General features: G+C 41.9%; 1 protein-coding gene and 1 long non-coding RNA gene across 2 annotated transcripts; one reads left to right on the forward strand and one right to left on the reverse strand.

Moving 5' to 3' along the window:
- Positions 1-71: 71 nt before the first annotated feature.
- Positions 72-12,759, forward strand: PSMD13 (proteasome 26S subunit, non-ATPase 13). The gene is made up of 13 exons (XM_077321233.1): positions 72-292; positions 1,432-1,510; positions 2,312-2,346; positions 2,458-2,513; positions 2,718-2,761; positions 3,811-3,897; positions 4,793-4,964; positions 5,717-5,796; positions 5,884-6,009; positions 8,881-8,943; positions 10,961-11,041; positions 11,341-11,457; positions 11,902-12,759. Exons 1-13 carry the CDS (start codon positions 198-200, stop codon positions 11,995-11,997), a joined length of 1,131 nt encoding a protein of 376 aa, XP_077177348.1. The 5' UTR covers positions 72-197; the 3' UTR covers positions 11,998-12,759.
- A 2,075-nt stretch (positions 12,760-14,834) lies between these two features.
- On the reverse strand, positions 14,835-18,462 carry LOC143829807 (uncharacterized). Its single transcript, XR_013228240.1, has 2 exons — positions 18,040-18,462; positions 14,835-15,056 (listed from the first exon to the last, which is right to left on the reverse strand). It is a non-coding gene; the product is annotated as an uncharacterized LOC143829807 (long non-coding RNA).
- Positions 18,463-19,101: the final 639 nt, after the last annotated feature.

Consider the following 19,101-nt stretch of genomic DNA (forward strand, 5'->3'; position numbering starts at 1 on the left):
CTGGAGCGGCTGCCTGATCCCGAGGGGGCGGGCTGCTGCTGCGCTATGCGGGGCCATACGGTACCCGGCATGCTTCGCGCTGGAGGTGACGGAAGTGAGTGTGCATTTCCGGCGGCAGGGCGGCCCGGCCTCCTGCTTCTGTTGCTCTGTGGAGTAGCCGCGCGGTCCTTCCAGCTCCCCCTTCACCCGGCGCGGCCATGAAGGACGTCCCGGGCTTCTTACAGCAGAGCCAGAGCTCGGGGCCTGGCCAGGCCGCTGTGTGGCACAGACTGGAGGAACTCTACAACAAGAAGTGAGGGAGGGAAGGGGTGCATGGCGGGGTGGGGGGGGGAGTCCTTGGTAGCTGCTGAGTGGCGCCTTGTGCTTGGCTGGGGGAGACAGGTGTCATTCGCGGGCGGCCCTCGCTCCTGTTTCTTTAGCAGTAGAGCTTGATCAAGTGGCTCCCCTTTTCTCCACTTTCCAATTTGAGGAATGAGTGTTGCTTGCTCACCTTTCCCTCTTCTGGCCAATTTGAAGTGTTTTTGCAGTGTAAGGTCACAAAATGAAGACGCATACCTCACAATGAAGATGTGTGGCTACCTGGCTGCTGTACTACTTCCTTGCTCTTCGTTCTTCTTGTGTTGCTGTCTTTGGTCTTCCCCATCAGTCTATAAAGTATCTTACGTAAAAGCTTAGACCATAGCTGAATACCCATTCCTCAGTAATTTTGGCATTTCCCCCAAACATTTAAACACCCTCCAATAATCCTTTCACAGTACTGAGAATTTTACATATTCTTTTCAAGGTTTGCTCAAAATATGATGTTAGGGATAGGTGTAAATATATGACCTTGTTGCTTTAGCTTTAAGGTCTTGTTTTACTGCCACTAATATGGCCATCAGAAAGTATCTGCAAGATACCCTTCTGCTGTCTCTACAACCAGTTCAGCTGAGAACTTCTTGATCAGGAAGCATTTGTTCTGCAGCTTGAACCACTTATAAAATTATTTGCCTGAAAAGCTAACAATATATAATAAAAAAATTACTTAGAGTTACATTTTTGTTTCAAGAAACTAGAGGTGGCCTGTTACTTTAAAGGCTGGTGTAAAATATTGTGTGCTACAGTAAATGCTCAGAGCTTTTTTTAAAAAAACCACAATTCTACATGAGGAAATGTGTAATGACTTGTTTCATGTGTTTGGCTTTCACTGTCCTTATGAAGTGCTTCTAATGGATTAATTTTGCTTTTATTTTAAGTTGTAGACTTGCCAATAGTATTGTTCAAATCAGCCTTGTAACTGACTAGGGATGCAAAGACCAACTCTTCAACCTTTCATGTTGATCCTTTGACAAATGAAGACTTGCATCCCTGTTTATATGTTGGTCTGACATTCTTGTTTTACAACATGTGAATGTTATTAACTCTTACCATTGTTGCACATGGCTTTTGTAGACTCTGGCACCAGCTAACTCTCCAGGTTCTAGACTTTGTGCAAGACCCCTGCTTTGCCCAAGGAGATGGACTTATCAAGGTAATAACCCTAATAATTTTGATGATGTCATGTTGTATTCAGAGTGTTCTCATTCACCAAATGTTTTCAAGTTGTTAATTTAAAAAAAAAAAACATCAATAAATAGGTGGACAATCTCCAAGGAATCAAATAAATCAATATGTACATACTCACATTTGGAAACTACCTGACATGTTGTTTCATATAACTTCATAAGCTTACATCATAATCCTTAATTTATTTCAAAGTAAGCTTTGACCAAAAAAGCACCTATTCTGTAGGGAGCTTTACTTTTCATTAAACTTACATGGCTTATAATTACACTTCTTGAGCCATTTGTAAGAGGAATTCTGTTCTGAATATGTAATATTGGTGTTTTACATTGGTGATACAAAGTTAGCTGTAATACTGATTGTAGAGGAGTTACAGCTGCTCAGACCTGCAAACAGGTTTGTGCCACTGCAATGTTCCTTATCATCTATGGACTTTGGTCATTTACAGGAGCCCAAAGTTTTTTTGCTTCTGTAAATGACCAAATTTTGTAATATCTTTGGTGTCAGACCAGGTGGACTGTGAATGTTTCCTACAGTTGTCTTGTTATGTTCAGAGGGGCACATTGTGGATTCACTTCCAAGAAGGATGTATCTTGTTTTCCCAGAGTTCTGCTCGATAGCATGCCTACTGCATTTGATACACTTTTAGCAGTCAGCTAAAAACTACTCCCAGTGTAGAAAAGGTCCTATAGGTACTGATACCAAGTTACCTGTTACTTAAAATATCTGTTATGTTGGTCTCAATGTGTATTTTTTTCTTTGACTACAGCTTTATGAAAATTTCATCAGTGAGTTTGAACACAGGTAAAGCTTTTAGGATACTTCACATTTTAAAATGTAACATTAAGTTTTTAAATTAAATGTAAGTTTTGAGGTGGAAGATCAATTGTTCTCACTAACCCCTCTGTATTGTAGGGTGAACCCATTGTCCCTTGTAGAGATCATACTTCATGTAGTCCGGCAGATGACAGGTAAATACTTTTCCACTTCCTCATGGCTATTTCTATCAGACAGCATGGCAGTGGAGGGAAGAAGTGACCCAGAGGCCTGTTTGGCCTCTTCCCAAGGTTAATCCTGGGTGAAAAATGTCCCAAAATCCTCAGTTTTAAGACTTCTATGATAGAATTAGTTATCTTGTTGGATCCTTAATGTGATTTCTTGCCTATACTCTTTAGATCCTAATGTGGCCCTAACTTTTCTGGAAAAGACCCGGGAAAAGGTATGTGCACTGTCTAACAGATACCATATACGTAGATTTAGTCCACAACATGGATCTGTTTTCCATACATGTACTACATTAGATAATAGTCTGCATTCCATATCATGAAAATGACTAAGGTCAAAGACAGAGTCAGGTTAAGTCCAGATGGTTTGTTGTTATGTGTGAAGTCATGTCCGACCCATCGCGACCCCATGGACAATGATCCTCCAGGCCTTCCTGTCCTCTACCATTCCCCAGAGTCCATTTAAGTTTGCACCTACTGCTTCAGTGACTCCATCCAGCCACCTCATTCTCTGTTGTTCCCTTCTTCTTTTGCCCTTGATTGCACCCAGCATTAGGCTCTTCTCCAGGGAGTCCTTCCTTCTCATGAGGTGGCCAAAGTATTTGAGTTTCATCTTCAGGATCTGGCCTTCTAAAGAGCAGTCAGGGTTGATCTCCTCTAGGACTGACCGGTTTGTTCGCCTTGCAGTCCAAGGGACTCGCAAGAGTCTTCTCCAGCACCAGAGTTCAAAAGCCTCAATTCTTTGACGCTCGGCCTTCCTTATGGTCTAACTTTCGCAGCCATACATTGCAACTGGGAAGACCATAGCCTTGACTAAACGCACTTTTGTTGGCAGGGTGATGTCTCTGCTTTTTAGGATGCTGTCTAGATTTGCCATAGCTTTCCTCCCCAGGAGCAAGCGTCTTTTAATTTCTTTGCTGCAGTCCCCCTCTGCAGTGATCTTGGAGCCCAGGAAAATAAAATCTGTCACTATCTCCATTTTTCTCCATCTATTTGCCAGGAATTGAGAGGGCCCGATGCCATGATCTTTGTTTTCTTGATGTTGAGTTTCAAGCCAACTTTTGCACTCCTCCTTCACCCGCATCAACAGGCTCTTTAGATTAGACTACATTAGATTTAGATTTAGATTTAGACTACATTAGATAATAGTCTGCATTCCATATCATGAAGACTAAGGTCAAAGACAGAGTCAGGTTAAGCCCAGAAGGTTTACTTAGCTAGAAAAATAATTGTCTATGCCGTGTAATTTGTTTTATGGCTACAGGTGAAAAGCAGTGATGAAGCTGTGATTCTGTGTAAAACTGCCATTGGCGCTTTAAAATTAAATATTGGTGATCTACAAGTCACAAAGGTGAGTTAGTAATAATGTTCGTTTGTCATTATTAATGCAGTGTGTTTTTTGACTGTCACAGGATGGAATTTGCACTTTTATTCTGGTTTTTTGTGTCTCACCCTTCTGGTGCTCTTGTGTGTGTTCTTAGCTTTGGACTTTGTGGAAAAGACGAAACTTGATTTTTGTTAATCTTTGTAGTGTTTTATTGAAAATGAAATGTAACTTAGAAAATATAGTATTTTCTGACATGTCAGAATGCTTGTGAATATGACAAGCAGGGTGATGAATTTCCACCAGGTGGCTAGAGAGTTGAACAGGTTTTCAAAATAGTTTGTTGATTCCTTTTGTATAATGTAAGGATTCCAATGGATTTGTATGTTAGAAACTGTTCTAGTGCTAATCAGCTCTTTGGGATGGATGGATGGGTCTGGTTACATTGTTCCACCTCCAATGTTGACTGGCACCGTCAGAGCATCTAGCTACCAAAACTAAATTGAAAAGATGAGTACAGTTGATGGTGGGGATAGTAGCCGTTTGCGCCTTTAGTCAGGCTGTTTTTAAAAAATATAATTAGAAATTGTAGAAATGATAAAGAAATTGTATTTAAATAGTCACATGTATCTGTATGAAAGTTGTAGATATACTTCTACAGGAAAGTTAAGACTTTCTGCAATGCAAGTCCTGTTGCCACCAGAAGTTAAATAGTTGCATGTACTCTTCTTATTCTTATGTTAATCTGTTTTGCACTGCATTTGGATGCCATCAAATATTGTTGAGCCTCGTCCACCAACTGTTGCAGAAGATTCTATAGCTACAGATTAGACTTTAGAGGCAGCATCATAAGAATGGTGAGGCACAGCTATGTGTAAAATGCTTGTGGGAGTTAAGAATAGATATCCCTTTTTTCCTTTAGGAAACCATTGAGGAGGTTGAGGAGATGCTGAATAACCTTCCTGGTGTGACATCTGTTCACAGCCGCTTCTATGATCTTTCCAGCAAATATTACCAGACAATTGGGAATCATGCCTCTTATTATAAGGATGCATTACGGTTCCTGGGGTGTATTGATGTCAAAGATTTGCCAGGTAATTGTGCTTTTTTTTCTGAGTTGGATATGCTGCAGCTATTGTGCTTATGAAAATCTTAATTTGTGGGGACAAATTCCTGAGCTCATAAGGCAATCATTAGTGTCAATGATGGGATAATATCAGATGTGGGATAAAGGGAACCTCTGTATAGCTATGGTGTACCAAGCTATGGTGTGTCAGTTGTTAATATGGGGATATATGGCAGTGTTCTCACACTCATGTAACATGGCTTGGAAATCTGAGGGCTTTGTCTGAAGCCTTGCAAGACAGGAATTAAGGGTTTGTAAGATGGAAGTCACATTCCTTGTCAGTTCTGTTTTATGTTCCTCTCATGTGTTTCTTATGACCATTATTTCCCATTATCTCAATTCTTGTTCCTTTCCTTCTCCTAGTAACTCATTATGTGGCACAATTTCCCAAAGAACATGAAAATTGAAACTTTGAACTTAAAATAAATAGTACAAAATAAGCAGATATGTAAATTATGTAATTTCCCCTCAAAAATCATGGCAGAAGAATTTGGTAGTTCTCTGTATAGAGTATTTATAACCCTATTTGTAGAAGATAGAGGAACACATGTTTGTGTCATGATATAAAATAATCATACAAAGAACAGATACTATTATTTCCAACTTCCCAATGGATGTCTCTTAATGGAGTTTATGTTGGGGCTAAGAGTAGAAATAAGATGATAAAATGAAGGAAGGACTGTAGGACTTTCATTTGAGCCAGAGATTCTTCCTTTTCAGTGGCCGACCAACAGGAGAGAGCCTTTACTTTAGGATTAGCAGGACTTCTGGGTGAAGGAGTTTATAATTTTGGGGAACTGGTAAGTTCAATCTTTTTCTTAAACATTGGGGTAGAGGCAGGTGTCTACTGTTGTCTCAATAACATCCTGTTTTATTTACTTCCTCAGCTTATGCATCCTGTACTGGAGTCTTTGAGGAACACTGATAGGCAGTGGCTGATTGACACACTCTATGCCTTCAACAGTGGCAATGTGGAGAAATTTCAGACTTTGAAGTCAGCATGGGGCCAGCAAGTGAGTGTATAGTGTGGGTTGATGGCACTCTTAATTTAAATACAGCATAATGCCGGACATTATCAAATAATACCAAAAAGCATGTGAATACCAAAGCTATACGTTATTTATTTCTTGGATTTCTGAGCTATCCCTCTCCATAGTGGTCTTGAGACAGCTTATAACAAGTATAATAAAATGCCTATTCAATTACTAGTTAAAAGGCATAAAAATCTCTGTGTCCTATGATCTCACAGGTCTGAATCACAGTAGTTGGTAGAACCATTGTTGGCCCGGGCTTAATGGGGGGAGAGTGACCTGGGCAAAGGCAAGGGATGGGGGGGGGGCGTTGAGATAACAGTTTGATCTTGGTCTCTACCCAACGCCTAGTGGAAGAGTGCCATTTTACAGGCCCTTCATAACTTTGGGAGCTCTGTAAGGGCCCAGATCTCTGGTGGCAGCTCATTCCAACTGGCTGGAGCCAGGGCCAAGAAGATCCTGGCTCTGGTCAAGGCCAGGTGGACTTCTCTGGGGTCAAGGGCTTCCAGCAGATTAGAATTTGCTGAGTGGAGTGCTCTTCAAGGGGCATATATGGAGAGGCAGTCCTTTAGATATGCACGTCCCAGACTGTGTAAGGCCTTAAAAATTAAACCAGCACTTGAAATCTGATCCAGAATTAATCTGCCAACCAGCGCAGCTGCTAGATAACAAGTCGAATATGGGCTCTCCAGGTCTTCATAAGAACCTGGGCAGCTGTGTACTGTACCAGCTGTAGTTTCCAGGTCAGGGATAAAGGAAGGCCTGCATATAACAAATTACAGTAATCTAGCCTGGAGGTGACCATCACATGACCATCACGTGAATCATTGTGGCTAGGTGTTCTGGGGCCAGACAGGTCACTAGTAACTTTGCCTGGTGAAGATGGAAAAATGCTGGTGGAACCACACCCTAGTAACCTGCGCCTCCTTAGATAGGGAGGCATTGAGGATCACACCCAAATTCTTGATGGTGTGCACTGCCTGCAGCGGCACCCCATCAAGAGATGGGAGACACACTTCCTCATTTGGTCCTTTCCTCCCTAGCCACAGGACCTCCTGTATATTGTTGACATGTTATATATGACATATAGCATAAGAACATTTTAAAACAAAACTAGGATTCTTTATTAGATGGAACAAAGAAGGAATCTGATGGCACTCTGGGAGACTAACATAGTTCCTGCATGATTATAGATAAAAACAAGGGCAGAATAATGGTTTTCTGAATTTATAATGTTTTCTTAACATGATCTCATGACCTTTTTTTACATGTAACCAGATCTCTCAAATTGTTTTTTTGTACTGAGTTAAAGACTTTTTTTAACAGCAGGTTGTAAGAAACCTAGTAGCTTGGTTTCTGTATTCAGGCCTACATAACTGTTGACCTACTAAATCAGGTACCAAGCCTCCTGTTTTTGCTGCTTGCTGAAGATTTCAAACTCATAGAATTATAGAGTTGGAAGGAGCCATACAGGCCATCTAGTCCAACCCTCTGCTTCATGTAGGATCAGCCTAAATCATCCATAAATATCTATCCAGCTGCCGCTTAAAGACTGTTGGTGTGGGGAAGCTCACCACCTCCTTCGGCAGTTGCTAAATCAAGAGTGTGTTGTCAAGGAATTGACAGCTTTCTGCATACAGTTGGTGGGCTATGTTTACATTGTGTGGGCATTGTCTGATTTCTTTGTGTGGCTCCCTGAAAGCTTAATGAAACCCCTTTCTGTATTCTACTTGCCATTCCTTTAGCAGTCAAGACTTTGAACTAATATAGTTGGAAGCTTATTATTATTATTATTATTATTATTATTATTATTATTATTATTATTATTATTATTATTATTATTATTATTATTATTATTATTATTATTATTATTATTATTTATTAAATTTCTTACCCTCTACTCTCGGCAAGCCAGTTTGTGGCAGGTTACAACATAAAAACCCCACAACAATAAATCCCACTAAAAGCCCCATTAAAACAATACAAAACATTACAAAAAAAGCATGATGGAAAAACCCCTCCTTCCCCAGCAGTACTCCTGGCAGAAGGCTATGTCAAACAGCCGTCACCCATGATGTTCTATCAAGTGACGTAACTTCCTAAGGGGAGACCAAACAGAACTTTGTTCTGCACCAGCCTCAACCATAGACCTGGCAGAAGAGCTCCATCTTACAGGCCCTGCGAAAAGCAGACAGCTCTTGCAGAGCCCGGAGCTCATTCCACCAGGTAGGGGCCAGGACCGAAAAGGCCCTGGCCATGGTCAAGGCCAGGCAACTTCCCTGGAGCCGGGAACAACCAACAAGTTGGCACCCACAGAGCACAAAGCCCTGCGGGGATCATAGGGCAACAGGTTTGTCCCTCAGATCTGTGCGTCCCAGACCACAAAGGTAAGCTTAAAAGTAAGCTATATCTCTGACATCACATGAACCTTGCTGGATCCAATCAGTGGTCCATTTAGCCCAGTATTTTGGTTCACACAGTGTTCAACCAGTTGCCCTGGAGGACCAGCAAAATGATCATAGAGGCCAAGGCTGTCCTCTCATGTTTCCTTCTAGCACAGGGTTTCAGAACTTTACTGCTCTTGAATGTGGAGGTTTCCTTTACTTTACTAGTAGCCAGAAAGGATCATTTCCTCCATGAATCCATCTACAACCCCCCAGCCATCTTGCTTAATAATAGAGGTAAATATTTAACCTAAGTACACTTACAAGCATTGATTCTAAAACCAGCTGTGTGGCAAGACTGAGTATTTTCAAAGTCTAAAACAGATGTTCCACCTAACCTGGCTCACTCAGAATCAAAACTAATAATAATACAAAACTAATCCAAACTCTGCACTGTTATGTTTTACAGCCAGACCTGGCTGCAAATGAAACTCTCCTCCTACAGAAAATTCAACTGCTGTGCCTCATGGAGGTGAGTCAGTAGTGGAAATACAAATGTGATGTCCTTTAGACACAAAATATCTCTATGAATAGTGAATTTGGAAAGGTATTTTCTTTAATAGGTCTTTTGTCTTAAGTATCAAATGAGCTCTTATGGCAGATGTAGATTTCTTCAAGTTCCAGACTGAGTAACTATACCTCAAACAAACGGCTGTTATTGTTATGATGACAGGAGTTGCATTTCCTTTATATCATGAGGCAAAAGGAGTTGCTATGTTACCTTTGGCTGTTCCACTGCAGCTAGAATAAATGAATGCGTAATCTATGTTGGAAAGCTCTGCCCACAAGGCTGGGAATTCAGTCCCAGCAAGCCAGCTCAAGGTTGACTCAGCCTTCCATCCTTCCGAGGTCGGTAAAATGAGTACCCAGCTTGCTGGGGGGTAAACGGTAATGACTGGGGAAGGCACTGGCAAACCACCCCGTATTGAGTCTGCCATGAAAACGCTGGAGGGCGTCACCCCAAGGGTCAGACATGACCCAGTGCTTGCACAGGGGATACCTTTACCTTTAATCCATGTTGGATGCTACATCTGTGTAAAAACACCACTTTGAATCCCAGTAGCATGTAGTGTTACTCTGGCATATCCATGACTTGATTTAATTTGATGGACTTTATTGGGATTTCTGTTTGTTTTTTTGTAGTAATGTAGTTTCCTTATGTATCAGTCTTTAAGTCTCAACATATTTGCTGTCCAAAGTTTATTTAAACTGCTCTAATGTAAACGTTACATAGATTTAATTTAGGTGCTTATTCAGTAGAGCACTTTGGCATCAACTGAATCCAGATATTTTATTTGGGGTTTGTTCAGCAGTCTGCTTTTTCACATCCATATCCCTCAATAATAGTGGAACTTAAAGGAACTTACTATATCCTGCTGTGAAAAAATCTAGCGTGTTTGCCAATTTCACAGACAGGTAAGGATTGTCTCAAGTCCTCATTGGGCTGCTTCCCTCCCTCTGATCCTGTCACCCACTGGAAGCAGTTGAGAGCCAAGATATCTGGGAAGATAGAGAACATTTGCTGAATCCCACTTTTCCCTGGTGGAATATCTCCATACTTTTCCCAAATTCTTCCTGAGCCACTGGACATGTCAGATAGACCCATATGCACACACTACCATCGATCATACCCCTGGTCTTTATGCTTCCTTTCTGGTGTCAGGGGACAGGAACTAGAAAGGGAGTAAGAAAATGGGTAATGGTTGTGTGCACTTACTTGGTAACAAAACAGAACTTTATTCTGGAGAGTCCCAACACAGATGAACAGGAATCTGTCAGCATAAAGGAAAAACAACAACTGTCACTGAGAAAGAACTTGACCATTGGTGGGATAGATTGGGATTAAGAGAATGTGTCCACTGCCACCTTTGTTGGTTGATGTTGTTGTTCTTAAATTTGGGAAGTTTTTATTGGGGTTTTATGTATTTTAATGTTTTGTGGTGTAAACCACAACGAGACCATCCGGAGAACGGCAGTATGTAAATTAAATATAAATAAATGTAAGCACAGAGAATGTTGCTACCCTAACTCTGGCATTCTATGTAGATAGAGTTTTCTCTCCTTCCCAATACCCATGCAGTTTCTAAACTAACAAGCTGCTTTTAAATCTTTTATTCCTGGTTATGCCTGTGATAGGTAAGCAGTATTCTCATTCTCCTTGGAAGGGTGAACCTTAGATGCCTGCTGAAACCCAGTTAGCTAACCACAGTACATCTTGCGTCTGTGAGTATTTTGGTTTTAAGCAGAGGGAAAGCTCAGCTCTAGCTGAAGTGATATAGTAGGCTCTGCCTCTTCCCAGCTACTGATCACTATGTAAGCCTTTTCTGGCTATTACTGCAAGGTGGTTTGTATTTACTTAGAGGACTTGACCTCATTCATGGCAAGGATAAGTAGATAAAATAATTTTTCTGCTGCTTTGATATTTTTCCCAAGGGAATATATTTCTGAAGAGTTAATGCTAACTTAACCTTCATTTTATTTGCCTGCAGATGACCTTCACTCGACCAGCTAATCACAGGCAACTCACTTTTGAGGAGATTGCTAAGAGTGCCAAAGTCACCGTGAATGAGGTGAGTTGCTCTCTGAACTAATATAGGAGGAAGCTAATGGTCCTGAGCTTTGGTTGAAGGTATTCATTCACTGTTGAGAAGCTTCAGGTGTGTAGGCCAATTCATTAAAAATATTCATTGTTACATCACTGTTGAATAGCTTTTAGGTAAGTAGTTCTAGAGGGCATACTTTTCTGATCTTATTGATGGTTTTATTTTCATTTTTGTCAAATATTCCTACTGTTCTGTTCAGTACTGATTTGCTTGGGAACGGTTGAGAACTTTCTGAAGCCAGCAAGAGTTCTTATCTTCTTCCACAGGTGGAGCTGTTGGTGATGAAGGCACTTTCGGTGGGATTAGTAAAGGGCAGTATTGATGAAGTGGATAAAAGAGTTCACATGACATGGGTCCAACCACGGGTGCTGGATTTACAACAGGTAATCATGGCTGAGAGATTGATGCTACACCCTTTTTCTGGTTTGCTTGGAGTCTTGCAGGGAAAGCAGTTCCGGGTGGGATGGGAGAGAGGAGAGTGGGCATTAGTAAAACATTTTTTTTATATCAGTGACTGTATTTTACATAATCTGTTTATTGAGTTTGCAAAATCAAGTTTATTCAGATTGATTCCTTGTGCCTACCTACCTAACTGTAGTACTTTGAAAACTATATAAGATAAATGTTTTGCTATCACGATGAAATAAATTTCAGAAAATAAAAGACAAAATATGAGACATACTGCATGTTAACTTCTCTAATAATACTGGCTGTTGCAGGAGACATTCTTATAAAGATGTGTTTCAGTTCTTGTGTCTATAACTTTTACAACCTCTGTTAGCATCCATGTTTCCCAGTTCTAAAGTGCTTGTGGATTTGCTTTCTAGATAAAGGGCATGAAAGACCGTCTGGAATTCTGGTGCACAGATGTGAAGAGCATGGAGATGTTGGTAGAACACCAAGCCCACGATATCCTAACATAAAGGACCTTGCACTGTCTAGAAGAATATCTTGTACTGTTGCTGAAACTGGCAGTGCCCTGACCACTGACTCTGTACGAATTCTATTAAAATGGGGGCTAGGGGAGGAGGGGAAGAACTACTTTTCTGATGCTTGTACAGAGGACTAAGTGGCCTTTGCTGTATAACCCTTTGGTGCTTGGAGTCGGGAATTCCCTCCTATGTGCTAGCATTGAACTAGTGCTCACCAGGGGAGCTCCCATCCTGCTGTCACCAAAGGTGTGGGGGTGGGGGGGAATAAGGGCTCCATACCGGTGGATTTAATCGGTCTGGGTTTGGGGCTGTTGTGATGGAGGATACTGGGGGGTGGGAGCTCTGTGCTAACGATGGAGGTCACTAGCTCAGCAAGGGAGTGGCCATAAAACTTCCGTTTTGCACTTGGAGTATACAAGGGAAGGGCCACCCCGCCATTGTCAGGCATTCCTGATGGGCTTGTGGGGAGAACATGACCTTCTCCCTGGAATCTTTCCCCCTGTCAGCCCAAAGGCAGCATAACTGAGAACAAACATCTCTTTCCCCTAGCCTCCCACCTATTTTGCAGTAGAGGACGCTGCTGAACCCCCATCACTGAGTTTTTCCAAGAATAAAAATCATAAATTTAGTGGATTTGTTTTTATATCCTCCTTGAGTTTGCTCTTGTCTTTTATGAACATTTTATCCTGAAGTGTGATGCAGTAAAAAAAAAATAGAAAAAGAAAACTGCTGGAATAAAACGTCTCTGCCTTCCTTTGCTGTGCAGTTCTGTTGTGTTTTAAGGCCGAGTTCTGGACGAAGGAGCAGGCCTATTTAAGAGGTGTTTGATCGGGCCTTCAAACCTGGGTTGGCTTGGCATTTGTCTCAGGGAGATTTTAGAAATTATTGCTGATTACAGGTCTTATTGGGAAGACATGATTCCAACCTTAGTGCTTCTTGCTAATCTGCCCCTATAATTCTGGGTTTCAAATATGTTGATTTAAGATGATCTCTAGTTAGGTCTAAAACAGTATTTATCTTCCTTTCTAGAGAGAGAGACTGGGGTGATCCCTAGTAGGAGGAAGCATGATAGCCCTGCTCACCACAATTGGTGTGTATGTAGCTGAGAGCAAGGATATGTGGCATACTAAAGGTTGCTTCGTTCAGCAACTTACATATTTAAATAGCAACAGTTTCTTGCGAATTTCAATATCAACTATTACAGCTTTTCCCTTTCGATATGAAGTTCAGTCACTAGCCATAAAGTGAATTTGTTATTGTTAAATCACTGTGTTTAGAGCTTTCCAATTCACGTTCAGCATGCTGCATATCAGTTTAATTTGGGCCCTGAATCACTAGGAATATGAATGAAAAAATATCTAGTTTCCCTGACCAGCTTTAGAGCCTACGACCCTCAATTCTGAATTAATCGTAGAGAATCCACTTGCTGAAGTCATTTGGAGGATGAGTTTACTGATTGATTGCATTTTTATACCGCCCTCCCGTATGACTCGCGATTTACAACATGGGTTCATACCATATACATACCCCAGTATGAAACAGTACAATATACACTAGAATCAGACTCTGTAACTGTCTCAGCATGATTAAATATATAGTTATGTTAAATGGTTAATGGTTATAAGTCAACATATAACACTCAACATTTAATCGCTAACTATTTAGCATAATATTTGACCGTAACCCAACAGGTTGGTTGGGCTGAGGATTGCCCCATGATGTGTCCAGCAGGCAGATCAGGTAGCAAGGTGTTCTGAAGGATCCCATGGGTGTTGTCCACTCAGTGGCCCCAATCAAAGGTGTGGTGGAAGAGTTGTTTTGCAGGCCCTGTGGAACTGTTAACTCTGGCAGGGCCTGGATCTTCCCCATGAGTTCTTTCCACCAAGTAGGGGCCAGGACAGAAAATGCTGGCCCTGGTTGAGGTCAGATGTGCTTCCTTGGAGCCAGGGATCACCAGCCAGTTGGAGTTGGCCGAGCATGGTGCTCTTTGAGGGGGTATAGGCAGAGAGGTGGTCCCTCAGGTCTGCTGGGCCCAGACTGTATGGCCTTAAAGGTGATTACCAAGACCTTAAATTTGATCCAGGATTCAACTGGTGACCATTGCAGCGGTTGAAGTACAGGCAGAATATGAGCCCTCCAAGGTGTTCCCTTGAGGACTGGCTGCTGCTGTCTGAACCAGTTGTACTTTCAAGAGCAGTGAGTTATAGAAGTCCAATCTTGAGGTGACCGTTTCATGCATCACTGTGGCTAGGTTTTCTGGAGCTAAGTAGGGCACTAATAGCTTTATTTTTATTTTTTTGACATTTTGTTGATATTACTACAGTGGTAAGATATTAATGGCTCCTGTTACATCACCTAATCTTGAGGCATCATTAAAAACACACAAACCCTGATATCTGGAAGGAGATTTCTAGGAAATGTCAACAAACTGAAAGCTATGTGGAGGTGTCCAGGCCAAAAGTTGGATCACCTTTCTTTCCATCTCAAGAGTTAGTATGCTCGGCTTTGTCTGGCAGTGCATAATTTGTAAAGTTACAGTGTGTTTAAAATTGTGTGACTGCTTCACAGAGATAAGGGAATCTTTCAGCAGGCTGGTATGTCCTGGGTTTTGCATGGCTAGAGAGAGGGCCTGTTATTTTCAGTGATTCTAGATTGCTTAGTTTCTCATCTCAAAGCTTTTATTAAAATTGCATCAGGTGCAATTGTGATTTTTAATTATCCTATTTTTGCACTGAAGGGTCTGATACCCTCTTGCCCTAGATTTCAGTTCAGTCCCTTCAGCAGTGTGTATTCTCCCTGCACCCCAAAGAATGACCAATTCCACTTGCCATGGTTTTAAACAATCATTTTAATTATTAAAACCTCTCAGGGGCAGTTTTCCGTGAGTTTTTCTTTAGCATTCCTTCATATGTTGCATGTGTTCAAAGCTGATTCCTCCTGTTTGCCCTTCAGTCACTGGGCTTATTCCTGTAATCTTCCAGATGTGCCATAATCCAAAATGATGGGGCCAAGATTGATGTAAAAATCACAGTAATTGCAATGCCTTGTTCCTGTAAATGGGAGAAAGAGCCAGTAAAATTCAATGTTGACCTGTGTATGTGTGGGGGGTGGGGTTGCCCCTTGTTTAGAGTGAGCAATTGCTTATTTTTGGAGGAAGAAACACACGTAGTTTGTTACTGCATGTTTACTTTTATACCACCACACTGGCAGTGTAGGATATTCCTTATTATTTTAAATGTTGCAAAGGTGCTTTGCTTGTTCTTGCGGCTTTGCTGCAGAAGTACAGCCTCAGACCATCAAATAGTAAAAGGTCTAGCTCCTGTGTAATTGTGAAAGCAGCACTACAGGGCCATGCACAAGACAAGGAAGGGCTTTATGACTCCAAAGGTATGCGGAAACATACGACTGTAAACTAACAATGAGAACATTTACCCCTTCCTTTCACAAACATATATATATATATATATATTTATATATATAAAAATGGTGTCAGTTGTGTTCCTTGCTAGCAGTTATGCATTTTATATTTTACTTTTTTGTTTTTTAAAACTATTTTACACAACGTTTAGCCACCATTAAGAGCCGTTCTTGGAACACTCCGCATAATTAATTGTAAGCATTGGGAAGACCTTAGGGGCATTGTAAGTGTGCCGTGCCCTCCCCAATTGGCCCTGCATCTCCCTTCCTTTGGCTCCCCTGGGCCTCCAGCTCTTCCTCACCATTCTTCTCTTGCCACTTCCTTCTTCCACTCTCTAGTGTTTCTTTCACTACTCCTCCTCCTCCTTCCTCCTTGCATCTGACCTCTAGCATGTCCCTTATCTCTCCTTTTATACTCAGCTTCCTCCTTTGCCTCTGCCCCCCCTTCAGCCTTTGATGTTTTAAAGGGGCAGTTGTGACACCCAACAGCAGGCAGGATGCTGTGTGGCTCAGGCCTTTTGGTTGCCAGACGTGTGCCCACAGCCTAGCCCTCCCTGCCTGTGCAGTAGTTGGGACAGGCATGGGAGCCTGAGGTCTGTTTATTGGAGATGGGGGGCTGCTTTTCCAACCAGCCCCATAACGGGACTGATTCTGTTGCCCAGGGATCTCTCTGTCTAGGCGTGTCTTGTGGGAGCCTGCTTCCTGAGCTCTTTTGTTTCGTAGAGTAAGGTGGGAACTGAGCTCCATCTTGTTTGTTGTGGCCACGCATGGCGCAAATGTGCATGCGCAGCCCTGCTTCCCTCTCCCCCCCCCTCAAAAAGAAGCTTGCCGGGCCACTTTTGTGGCCGATTTGCTTGCGGCCTGGGAAGTTTCTTATGGGGGGGCGGGGAGAGGGAGCCGTGGCCCGGTGCCGGGGTGCGGCCCGGTGGTTGGGGACCACCGACATAAAGTACAAAATCTTTGCCTTCAGCAGTAGAGCCTTTAGGTAGATGCTGCCAAGTATTCAACTAAGTAGTAGTAGAAGAAGAGTTGGTTCTTATATGCCGCTTTTCTATACCCGAAGAAGGCTCAAAGTAGCTTACAGTCGCCTTCCCTTTCCTCTCCCCACAACAGACACCCTGTGAGGGAGGTGAGAGCCCTGATATTACTGCCCGGTCAGAACAGCTTTATCAGTGCCGTGGCGAGCCCAAGGTCACCCAGCTGGCTGCATGTGGGGGAGTGCAGAATCGAACCCGACGTGCCAGATTAGAAGTCCGCACTCCTAACCATTACACCAAACTGGCTCTTCCTCTTAGCAGCAGTTCTAGTATTCCTAAATTGGCCTGTATTTAGATGTTGCCTGGCTCTGCATTTGTTTTAAAAACTGACATTGTATAAAACAAATAGTATTGTGGGGGTCAGATTCATTGTTTAATACTGGCAGAAAGCCTTTGAGGCATACAGCGAAGATACCAACAGCGTGCAAGAGATCTCCACATGTGAAGGTTGATATTTAACTTGCTAACTTTAGAGTGGAGGTAATGTTTTCTACTGAAGAAAATGCTCAAAGTACCTAAGCCAATTTTAAGTTTTATAGGACCTATAAACACAATTACTAAAAATAAGGGGAGTTGCATGCAAAACCAGACAATGTTTGGCTGTGCACTTTTAATCTTTAATCCTAGTTAGGCTTTTGTTTAGCTTTACTGCAAGTGGAGAGACTTTGTTTCCTGATACGTGTGTCAGAGCTTGAGATCAATGGCTGTGTGTGTGTGTACGTGCTCTTTAACCAAATGGCTGCCTGAACTGAAGAAGTGAAATACTCCTTTTTCCATGGCGGACATTATAAAGTTGGAGACAAAGATATGAAACAGATCTTAGTGCCCCCCTCCCCATTTATTTGTGCAGGTCTTCCACCTGAAGTTTCAAACCTCTGTGAGCATTTAGATTTTTGTCTTTGCAGGATATAGATCGAAATAAATCCATTTTCTAAACATGCATGCTTTAGCTTAGGCATCAGGAATTACTTTAAAGTATTATTATTATTTATTTAATTTCTATATCCTCCTCCCAGCAAGCTGGCACAGGGTGGTATATTTAACCACCCCAACCCAGTTAAATTCCTACTATTCCTACCGACTTCAGTAAAGCTATGTGGAATAACAGCAAGAAAACATTTAGTACTGAATAGAGTTTGTCTTCATTAAATTAACAGAACATAAATGACATTTAAAGAAAAGAGGTGCTCCCTCATCTCCTTTGACATGTCTAAATGTGAGTCAACTTGTGTCATTTAAATATTCTGAAATCAGGTTATAGGTTTCAGGCCCATGCACAGGAAGGGGGGGGGGGCTACAATACATTCCTGAACATTGGTTAAACTTCTTAGTTCTTTCTCACTTTTTTGTCTCACCATCGTTTAATAGGTTTTCATTGATTAAATGAGTAGCTTTTTGTATTATCTATTTAATCAATCTTTTTTGGAGGGGGAATTAAACCTCCAACCCCCCCCCCTTGTGCATGGCCTTGTTGGGATTTAATTTCCTGTTCCACCCCATACCAAACAATGCACTGTCCACAAAAGTTTATCTACCCCTTTACCCATAATCTAATTTCCAGATGAAAAACAGGACTTACGACTGGAGTTATAACATGCTTCGGTGGGCTACTGTCATAGCCTGCTTTTTGAACGATCGGATTCCTCAGGGTTGCATTCAGGAACTTGAATGTCTTCTGAAAACCCCGCATGTTCTTTTGCGGATGATTTTTTCCCTTCCACCTGAAGGCTGTTGTTCAACTGGTGTTATGCCCTTTGCAGGACGTGTTAACTGGGTGCAAAACAAGGCTGAGTCCTTGCAGCTGTCAGGGTCACGAGTTTCCTTTTCAAAAGCAGCTGAAAGTCTGCAAGCTTTTGCTGTGGCGCCAGGTGTCAGTGTGATAAACAAGTTCAGTCCCTCTGCTCCTGTAAGATTAATTTAGCACTGCTGGACTCCGGTTGCCTAGCTACCTCACAGATATACAGATATAAAGGGACTTCTTTCAGTGAGCTCTTGCTGGATTTCTCCACAGCAGCATTCAGGCAGACACACGCTCAGCTGCCAAACTATTGCCTTCAATAGGAGGCTAAAGTCGGTTACTTATTCCGTATTTGTTCTTAATTGTGAATGTTTTTAATTCAGGCCTTTTGTTAATTTCATTGGGGTCTGTTTGGGCACACTTTGCCGTTTGGGTCCCGTTACTGTGATAAGCTGTTTGCCAATGAGATACTGAAAGGTTTGCTGAACTAATGAAAACAATGGGAGTCTTGTACCTTATTCTAAGTTAGTGCATGCAATATGTATTTATCGCTACCACATTTGTAGCACTTACAGTTATGACAGAGAAGAATCTGACCAGTTTCTCATATTGAAATATATTTGTGGAGGTATGTATATGGGGGGATGATTGCTTGATTAGAAATGTATTTGGAATTTGGTTCTTATATTTGTTGTTGTTGTTGTTAGGTCCGAAATCGTGTCCGACCCATTGCGACCCCATGGATAACGATCCTCCAGGCCTTCCTGTCCTCTATCATTCCCTGGAGTCCATTTAAGTTTGCACCGACTGCTTCAGTGACTCCATCCAGCCACCTCATTCTCTGTCGTCTTCTTTTGCCCTCAATCACTCCCAGCATTAGACTCTTCTCCAGGGAGTCCTTCC

This window comes from Paroedura picta, chromosome 2 (genome assembly GCF_049243985.1).
Source record: "Paroedura picta isolate Pp20150507F chromosome 2, Ppicta_v3.0, whole genome shotgun sequence".
Classification (NCBI taxonomy): Eukaryota; Metazoa; Chordata; class Lepidosauria; order Squamata; family Gekkonidae; genus Paroedura; species Paroedura picta.